Here is a 10,402-nt window from a genome sequence, read left to right as displayed (position 1 = left end):
TACAATATCCAACTTAACTCAACTTCTGCTCTGCCCAGCTCTTCCTCCCCCTGCTTTCATACAGCTTTTCTTCAATCTTTATGCTCTACCACGCTCTGCACACTTCTTTAGGAGATCTTACTTTGTGGACAATACAATCCCAATCAATTATAAGTCCCTATGGAAACATTGCTTATGGTCAGCTGCAGAAACCCTGGGATTTACACAGGATTACTAGACTGAACTGTGCTGCAGGGAGGCCCCAAATTATTCCCTATTATTATTTGTATTTAGTAGTATTTTAATGTTTTTTTATTTGGTTTTCTTTTAGCATTATAGTTGTTGCCCTAGTCAGCTGGACGTTATTAGGTTTTGAGTGTTGTAGAAATTTTTACTTTTAATAGTGTGTTAAAGGTTATATATTCTTCATATATTCCTATGTATTCCTTAGCACTCTGATTAATGTCCACAGAGACAGATATATGCAGGGATGGACACCATTGAACATAGAGGGGAGGACTTGTAAGATGTGCAGCTCTGACTGTGGAGATGGCAAAGAAAGGTCATAGTAAGGGAAAGGGACTTAATTCTGCTAAATACGTGGTACTGGTAGTTCTTTGTTCATTTTGCTTAGCACTCTCAAGCAACTAGTGTGCTATAACTCATATTTCCTTCTTAGTACTTTCGTATTTTATACTTTCTAAAAAGGCCCTGCAAAGACTATCTTGACAAAAATTCTGTTTATTTCCACAAAACTGAAAAGTTGTCCTGTAAAAGCTCATAATTTATAGCTCCATCAATGTTTTGCTATCTGGCCTGCCTCTAGCTCTAGTTTAGTCAGCTTGTTTCCTGTTGTCCATCAGGAAACAAGAAACCATAAAATAAGCAAACTATAAAGAAAAATGAACTATACAGGAATGATTGTGGTATTTTGTCAATCATTTTATTATTGATTCATTTTTTAAAATTGAGTACCATGCGTGAGTGTTGATTACAGAAAGCTTTGCAATATATGTTTGTATGAGCAGTTTACAATGGCAACAGAAGTCGAATTGTTAGAGAAGAACAATCCAATGACATGCAGTGTTTATGCAACAATTAACAATTAACAAACAGTTAAAGATTGAGTAAGGCATGTCAAGTAAAGAGTGGCTAACAGGAGATTAGACAAGTTGATGTTCTGTTTTACGTTGTGAGTTGTCTTTGTGATAGGAAGGGTCATAGCTGTTGTAGTAGGAGACTAGGTCAACTACATTTAGTTGTGGTAGCTGAGGTCACACTCTTGGCCCATCACTTCAGACGCTGCCAGATGCAGTTGTGAGTCATTGGCAGCAGTCACAACTTTGGCTGAAGACCAAACCTGTTTGGCACTTCATGAGGTAGGTAAACCCATTGGAACAGCTGTAAAAAGTGCTGGGGTTCTTTGGGTTGGCATAGTCCCCGTCAAGCCTTCCTTTACAGAACTGATCAATGGGTCCAGCAGATGTGGTTTTAGTAGGTGCTTTGGTTGTGGTAGTGGGAGATGGAGTTGTGGGCCAGTCACAGCAGTTACAGCTTTGTCTGAAGATCAGACCAGATGGGCAGGATCTGACGTAGGTCAGCCCACCTGAGCAGGTGTAATAAGAGTTTGGGTTGTTTACGTTGGCGTAATCCCCATTACTCTTTCCGATACAGAACTGGCTGGCACCAGAAGCTGGAACATAGAAACCCAGGTTTCAACAGCTTTAATTAGCTTTTGTATTTTGTCAGATTCCCTATACTAATTACTGCTGACACTGATGTAAAGACACTATATACTTGCTGGTTAGATGGTTATAAACTTACCCAAGGTGGCGATGATCAAACACAGACCTTTAAAGTCAGACAGACTTGGTTAGTATTAAATTGAACACAAATTACTAGAATAACTAAATGAAATTTTAGTGTAACATGTTATACATTCAGCGACAGTAGTGTGTCCATGCAGAAATAATGGCCACAGATTATCTTTTCCTTCTTACTCTCACAATCCATGAAATTATTGATAAGAACAACTTTAAAGATGTACGCCTAACGCCATAAAAAGCAGGGGTCATATTGGAAAGCTCTCTTGTATATATACTGTACTTATGGCTGCGTTCCTCCTGTCTAGCCCAATGAAGTCTTCTCTGGGCCAACTTAGGTCAAATCTGTGCACAGCTGTTGCTGCCTTCTGGTCATCACTCATTGTTTAGAAATGAAATGTCATTGTGAGACTCTTTATTCCAGCAAAATAACTGACTCTCCTGAACTCTGAGCATTAGTCCTTTTGGTTGGTTGCTCCTGCACAGTATAAAGGTTACTACCTTTTTGTTGGAAGTGGTTGGATCTTGATGTACCAAACTACAGAAGGTGTTATTGTACTGTTGTGCTGATGTTATTTTAGGTAAAATTTTAATAGAATGTATTGCATTACGTGTTTATTAACAAATACAATATAATACATTTTAGATTTTGCAATGGAATTATCACATTTTAAATTAGCTTTAAACTTGAATTCAAACAAATCATCTACTTTTTTGTGTAGTGAAATTTAAGTTCACTTCTTGTTACTTCAGTTTAAAAGTGAACAAAATTCCATTCATCATTGTATTGATGAGGGGAGAGAAATTTCAGAAACCAAACCTAAATTAGTTAATCTAAAATTATTAGAGATAGTTTAGAGGGAGTAGAGGGATTTGGATGAACCAACTCTTTAGGTTGTTCAGTGTGTCTTACCTGCAGTCAGAATTAGCCTGCACATGTTGTTACTATGTGTAAAAACAGAAAAGATTTGATCAATACATTAACAGTGCCAAGCAGACAACAGCTTTAAACTTGACAAGTATCACAACATGTTTCTATAACACACAATGATCATCATGATGACATCAGATACAACACACACACACAAAGAAACAAAAACCTGTACAGTACCTGTTGGTTCAGCCAGACCTAAAATATTTTTTAAAAGGTTTGACAGTTAGAGTAGGTACAGCAGTATACAGCAAAACAAGTATAATGTCTGTGAAATCAGATACTTACAAAGAGAAAGGTGCAAAAAGCAGATTGTGTCTCTCCTGCGTCTGATGGATAACTGACAGAATGTCTGGCCTTAATATTAGTGCCGCTGACAGGGTGAGGCACTGGGTGGGGATAATTCTGGAATGTCCAACAGAAGAGGGAAATTATCTCATACCAGGAGCTTTCGGTTTTGACATTGGACGATGTTGCCATCTGAAGGCTAAACACATATCAGTGTAAACGCTACAAAGAAAAAAATGAAAACGTTAAAAAAAGCTTTAACTGTGGCTAAGGTGGAAAAATCGCTTAATATGCAACTTAATATTGCATAGAGCCAGAACCCTCCTAAAGCTATTAATTTTTAAACCTTAAATATATTTTTTGTTAACTACAAAAAGGGATTGTTTTTTTTAATCATCGTGTAGTTCCATAAAATAAACTAAGTACTAAAAACATGTTTGTCATTTTTTACTGTGATTATAAAGTTCCTGTAGTGGTTTCTGGGTTGAGCAAAAAGGTTAAGTTTCATATCTAGAAATGTTATTAAATATGTCAAAGCAGAGCAGCAGTTGACAAATGTTACACCTTCTATAAACACACGGAAATAAAAACCTGTCAATCATGTCAGATTTCTTGGATCGTTTTTTGCGATCAATATGTGGAGAAGCCAAGCTTCCAGGGGAGGTGGGATGTCTATACAGAAGGGACTGGCTGGTAGTTAGTGCGGGACACAAATATTCTTGGTCTTGACACTGTTTAATACACTGCAAAAAAAAGTCACACCCAGAAAGTGCAGTGAATGTGTTCAAAGGATTAATATAAATAATATAAGGATATAAATACACCTTTATGTGAAAGGACCCGTCACAGGTGAATTAGTGTCCTGTCCAAACTATCAAAATGTGTTAAAAGCAAAAAATAAAATATGGCACCTATGCAAATCTGTGTTTGTATGTATATATGTGTTAAATATTCTAAAGCTTATGAAAAGACAATGACATATTTATATAAAAAATAATTTTAGTTTGTTATGTAGAAAATGAGAGATTATTAAACAGAAACTGATCAGACAATGCTGTCAGACCGTTTACATGGGTCAGTTTGTATTTACTGTGTGAGGTCAACTGGGTCTTTGAGACTTTGACTGAATGATTATGACTCTGCCTCTGCAGTAAACTAAGACTAATCGCATGCTTCACCTGGTGCATACATACAGTATTGTAATAGGCTTCTACATCATTTGCATTACCAGCAGAGACCCATCAGGGATTTGTTATGGCCCAGTCACAGATAGTGTGGATTTTGTGGATGTTTACTGTAATTTTATTCTATAGTTTTTGGGAAGTGGTAGTTCTGCCTGTAATCTCTTTCATTTCTTTCTCACTCACTGTCTTTGAACTAAACGTGTGTCAAATGTTCAGCACAGGTGTAAATTAGCAAATGTTATGAGGAAAAAGGTCCTTAAACTCACTGGATATTGTTTTCGAGCATTGTTTTGCAAGACTATTCATGTACCTTCCTCATTCCTCACTGTTCATACACTGGTGAGTTCCAATAGGAAGTAAAGTTATTGTTTATTTAAGTTGAATTCTGAGTTGCATGCTTCTGCAGATAGCATAGTTTTACAGAGCTATATGATTTTTTTGCTGTCCTCACTGTGCTTGACCTAAAAGTGTTTACCAGGTTAAGGCTGATGAAATATGCAGCAAAAAATGACATGAGTGTTAGTTAACATCAAGATTCTAATCATGAGACTTTCACATTCCTCACTTAACCCCTTTTTGAAGTTTCTCTCTTGTTTTTTTTACAGCAGTGAATCATGGTTGACCGTGGTGTGGGCGAAGGATCATATCTTGTATAAAGGTATAAATTAGAAGATTTTCCTTTTCTATTCAGTTTTATTCATGTAATGTCATCTTGTTATTGGGTCACACACTACTGAGTCTGTTTTTTCAATGAAAGTGAAAAAAAAAAGGCGACTAAAGTTGGATCCTCACTTCCTCCTGAGGTAAACGTATCGTGACACTTTCTGTTACTGCACACTCTTTGGTTTCTGCCAAAGGACTGTTCACTGAGTAATTGTACCTCCTATTTTACTTAAATAAAGTAAAATACTTACTTAAATAAGTTTATTTACACAAGAATTACTACTTGAGACTTGACATATGCTTGTATTACTCAAGCACCCGCTCTTCTAAAATATAACTAGCTATCATTAACTATTTCCAAATTTTATCTATCTTAGCTCTGCTAGCTTAGCAGTCATCTGTTAGCAATGGCTTCCCTTTCTCCCTCTGTCTCTCCTTCTCTCACTTGCTCAGTGTGTCTCATGTTCAGATTTTCCTCTGCTTCCTTTAGCTGGTGCGGGACAACCTATCATAGCCCCTGTTAGCTGTCCCCTGGCAGTTCCCGAGCAGCCACGATGCCAGACCGGCTGGGTGACGATTCATTCCACGATTGACGATTCCAAACCAAAAAGGTTTACTTTGATAAAAGTTAAGACTACTCCTCTCACAGAACAAAACCCCAAAACAATTAAATATGGATTGTTAAATATCAGATCTCTCTCGTCTAAATCTCCGTTAGTGAATGACTTAAACAATCATCTATTCGATATATTCTTTCTTACTGAAACTTGGTTGCAGCAGGAAGAATGTGTCAGTCTAAATGAGGCAGCCACCCCAAAGTCATATTATCATGTCCCCAGAAGCACAGGCTGAGGTGGAAGGGTATCTGCAATCTTCCACTCAAGCTCACCAATAAACACTTGACCTAAACATAGTTATAACTCATTTGAGAGCCTTACTCTTAGCCTTTCACACCAAACGGGAAAACTCAAAAACACTTCTGTTTGTTATTATGTTCCTCAAGCCCCTTATTCAGTTTTTGAATGAATTTTCAGATTTCCTATCCGATGTAGTGTTTAGTACAGATAAAGTCATGATAGTAGGTGACTTTAATATTCATGTAGATGCTGACAGTAATTCCCTCAAGACTGCATTTCATTGGTTTTTCCCAAAATGTAAATAAACCCACTCACTATTTTAGTCAGAACCTAGACCTTGTCGTTACATATTGTATTGAAACTGATAATTTAAAGGTGTTTCCGTACAATTCTTTTTTGTCTGACCATTTATAACTACGAAATAAATAACATTTGAATTTACAATAATCAGTTAGAAAGTTAGCAGTCAAGTGCAAGTGCTGTAAACAAGTTCAAAGAAACAATTCTTTCTTCATTTGCTTCATTTGCTCCATATGTGAATACAATGGAGGTAAAATACTTGATAGTGTTTCCCTTCTGACAAGCAATGTAGTAAAACAGAAGAGGCGATCTCCATGACATAGTTCACAAACGAAGTGGCGTTCCAGAAATTTAGAAGAATCTCATTTAGCCTGAAAAAACAGTTGTCCGTGATGCCAGAACAGCATATTATTCATCATTAATAGAGGAAAACAAGAACAACTCCCAGTTTCTTTTCAGCACTGTAGCAAGGCTGACTAAGAACCATAGTTCTTTTGAGCCTAGTATTCCTTTAATTTCATGACTTTATTTATGTATAATTAAAGAAGATTTTACCAGATCCTCCCCCCAAATATTACAGATACATCTTCCTGTACAACAGTGCTAGAATCATCATTAAGGCCCAACCCCCCCCCAAACTTCTTTTTACCCAAAATAATGGTGGCGCTGCATCAGGAATGCATGTGTGACTCTGAAGTCATAAAATCCAACCTGCAGTTCTTTCAGCCAATGGGAAGTAATTACATTTAGAGAATAAAAGCTGGTGTCAGATGAAAATGCTCACTATACTTCACTATACTATAGTTCACTATACTTCTACTGCTGTCAATTAACATGTCATTCATCATAAATGTATATTTAACAGTTTATCGAATGCTACATGCACCTATGTATGTGCTGAATGTTTTTAACATAGAAAGTAGGCAAATGTCCATAGAATTGTTAAATCAGCTATTAAGAAACCAGTCAGCTTGTTGCAACAGTGTAAAGAGTGGCAGAATATAACACACACAATCACAATGAAGTGATGCCTGCAGTGACCTTGAACAGAGCAGGGGAGTGCTGGGAGTGATGCATTCACTGGACAGAGGAAAACCAGGTAAGGGAATGTCTGATTAACACTGGTGAGGAAACACGGCTGTGCCTGGTTAAGCTTGGCAAACAGACAGACTCAAAGGCAGCAATCCCACAATTTGATTTCCAGATTTTCTCATTGGTAAAAACTTGTTTTCCATCTGTGTTTTTAGGCCATGAATGAATGTGTATAAAACATGAAGATTCTCAGTCATTTATGTTTGGTTATCCGAAGATTGAATCATGTCAACTGTACTTCTTTCTTCTTGGTTAGAAATGTTTCGCTACTTCTCCTTCAGCAGCTTCTTGAGTCTGAGGGAAAGTTGGCTAGGTGACCCAGTTATATCCTCCAGAGTAGACTTTGTTCCATGCTTGGCCTGAATAGGCTCATTAGGTGGATAATAGGGGAGGTGAGAATAGGTCCAGGTGTTTTCCAATAGCTAAAATCTTGTCGTTTAATATGCAGAATTGCATTTGTCCTAGCAGGATATGTTTATTACAATAGGGGGTAAAAAATAATTACAAAATAAACTATGTTGTGTACGGACAGGTATTTCTCGTTATAACTGGAGTGGCAGTTAGTCCCAGAAAACTGCAGAATGACTCACCTCTTCCTCCCTCAGCGATCAAATCTCTTCCTTATACTTCAGATACATATGCAATAAAAATAAAGAAAAAGAATTTCAATCGTGATGCTTTAAACTTTCAGGTTTAACTGATCTATTACCAAGTACAGTACTATCTTTTGACTGTGTATCTGCAAACACGTGCTGGGCAATTCTCATGTTCAGAGTCTGACTGATGAAACCCTCATTAATCGTTTGACATCGGGTCCACTACAGCCAGACGTTGTACTTTGCCAAGTAGATTGACTAATGTAGTAAACTAAAGTACAATTTTCAATATGTTACGGAGGAAAATATTGTACTTTTACTTAAAGGAATTTCCAAACTTTAGCCACTATTTAGCTTTTGCAGATGCTAGTGTGTTATAATTCATATTTTCATGAGTAGGTTACATTGTTTAACCCAGAAACTGCTACAGGATCCTTATAAGAGAGAGAGAGATAACAATAACAAATCTACATGTACATATTGTTTTCAGTGACTTGAAGAGTTAAACTGACAAAATTCAAATGTTAATCAAACCCGTTGAAATTGTTTGTTTGTTTATGCTCCAGCTTCCGGTGGGAGGCAAGAGGCAAGAGTTCAGTTATGGAAAGTGTGATGGGGATGTTATGATCTGGCCCTCAAAATCACTTCCTGCCGGTTTTCTCTCTTTTTCTCCACTTCCTGTCCCCAGTTAATTTCTCCAGTTTACCAGTTATCAACAGTCACAATTGTTTTCCCCTGTTCCCCTGCCTTTTAAAAACCCAGCTCTCCCCTTGATTCCTGTCAGCGCTTCGTCTTTGTTACCTATGCAACACACCGTCTACAAGGTTCAACGTCTCGGTTCATCTTTGTAATTCATGCCACATTCTGTTTTCGAGTTTTCTTTGCCTCATGGTTTTTGGACTCCTGACTTATGCTCATATGGACTTCTGTTATCTGTTTTGGTCTGAGGTTTGGTTATGTTTTGCTCTTGCTTGTTAGCCCTCCTTTAATGTCATTAGCCAGATTTCACTTTTGTATTTATTTTATTGTATATTGTATTTTATTTATTTTACTGCAATTGCAGAGAATTGGAGTGACATCATTCAGCCATTTTTAGCCCTGGCTCTCTGTTATAAGTTGCGTTTCAGATTGTGGAATTTTAGTTGCTAGTCAAGTTCCTTGATTCTTGTGCTTAGTTTGTTGGTACTTTCTCTGTTATTTGGCCTAGTCTCTGTTTAGATTTGTTATTTGTCCCTTTTTTCTTTACTAATAAAATTATTAAATTCCCACGTCCCTCCCGCAGTGTTGCCTCTTGGGTCCTCATACAAAGTTCTGATAGGGGACTATGCCAACCCAAACAACCCCTATACTTATTACAACTGCCTATCGGGTTTGATCTTCAGAAAAAGCCTCGACTGCTGTGATTGGTAAACAACTGCAGCTCCCATTGACAGAACCAAAACAGATATCATAACCACATCTGCTGGAACCAAATGGCAAATGATCTGCACTTATATAGCACTTTTCTACCTATTGGAACTCAAAGTGCTTTACACTGCTCCCTATTCAACACTCAATACATTTATATTAGAGGCTAAGTAACACCAGTAAACTACTTAAGTACCAAGGTTCATGACAATCAATGGCAAGGTTGTATTTATTGTCATAGTGATACAGTTGGTGCTGCCAATTATCTGTCATGACTATGTATCAACAGTGTCTGATAATGACAAGGAAGTCACATGAAGAGATCTGGAATAAAACATTTCACACCCAGTGAGATTAAGGCCCTTAATTCTTTAAAAGTTTTCCTTCATTTCCTCCTTTGCTGCACCTTTTCTGCTTTTTCCTTGTAATTCAAACATGTGCCAAACTGTGTGAGAAAGAAATGAAAGATATAGTAGGAAGAAGCTAAATATGCTAAAGAAAAACAAACAAATAAACAGACAAATGATGCCTGTATTAATGAAAATGTCCAAATATATATTTCTGTAAATCATGAACATTTGCTAAAAAAAAACATGCTACAATCCCTTTCATAACTTTAATAGTCTGTGAGTACTGTAAATGATGTACAAGCTTATTACAATGCTGTATTTATACACCAGGTGGAGCAAGTTATTAGCCTTAGTTTACTGCTGAGGCAGAGTCATGATCATTCTGTCAAAGACTAAAGGACCATAGCTTTGGAGCTGCAGAGATGACACAGGTTGAGAGAGCTGTTTGAAGCCTTCTTGTTCTGATTGCTTATCGTTATCCAACCGTGCTGACTCTAAACCTCCAAACTATCTAACATTTTTTTGTATTTTTTTGTGATCAATGTATCCTTAACAACAACAAATAGCTTTCAGGAAGTGGAGCTGAATATAACCTCCTAAAATCCAATTGGCTCACCTCCTTCTCAGAGTGTCATCTCTGCAGGCCAAGATAAAGACACTTGTTTCAAAGTGAAACACTACATCAGCTGTATAGACTTATTTTGGATTTAGACAAAAGCAAGAACAGTGGGAACAGGTTTCATGCTGAGGTAGTGACCACACAGGTAGCAAACTAAATCTAGGGTGTAAAAACATTACTAGTTTATGTATAATAAACTAAAATGAATTTACAGTGCAACATTATGGAAATACAATGTCCTGTCCAATGTCAGGTTGTTTTTTAAAATTATCTTTCATAGCTTGTTTTCAATTAATGTTACAGCCAAAGTTTT

The 10,402-nt window shown here is 37.0% G+C and overlaps 1 protein-coding gene across 1 annotated transcript; it reads right to left on the bottom strand.

Moving 5' to 3' along the window:
• Positions 1-900: 900 nt before the first annotated feature.
• Positions 901-3,053, bottom strand: LOC137134606 (probable endochitinase). Its single transcript, XM_067519547.1, has 4 exons — positions 3,022-3,053; positions 2,716-2,747; positions 1,804-1,830; positions 901-1,672 (listed from the first exon to the last, which is right to left on the bottom strand). The coding sequence occupies exons 2-4, from the start codon at positions 2,738-2,740 to the stop codon at positions 1,302-1,304; spliced, it is 423 nt and encodes a 140-aa protein (XP_067375648.1). The 5' UTR covers positions 2,741-2,747; positions 3,022-3,053; the 3' UTR covers positions 901-1,301.
• Between the last annotated feature and the right edge of the window lie 7,349 nt (positions 3,054-10,402).

This window comes from Channa argus, chromosome 10 (assembly GCF_033026475.1).
Source record: "Channa argus isolate prfri chromosome 10, Channa argus male v1.0, whole genome shotgun sequence".
In the NCBI taxonomy this organism is placed as follows: domain Eukaryota; kingdom Metazoa; phylum Chordata; class Actinopteri; order Anabantiformes; family Channidae; genus Channa; species Channa argus.
Note: the sequence above shows the minus strand (reverse complement) of the source record. Positions and strands in the feature narration are given on the sequence as shown.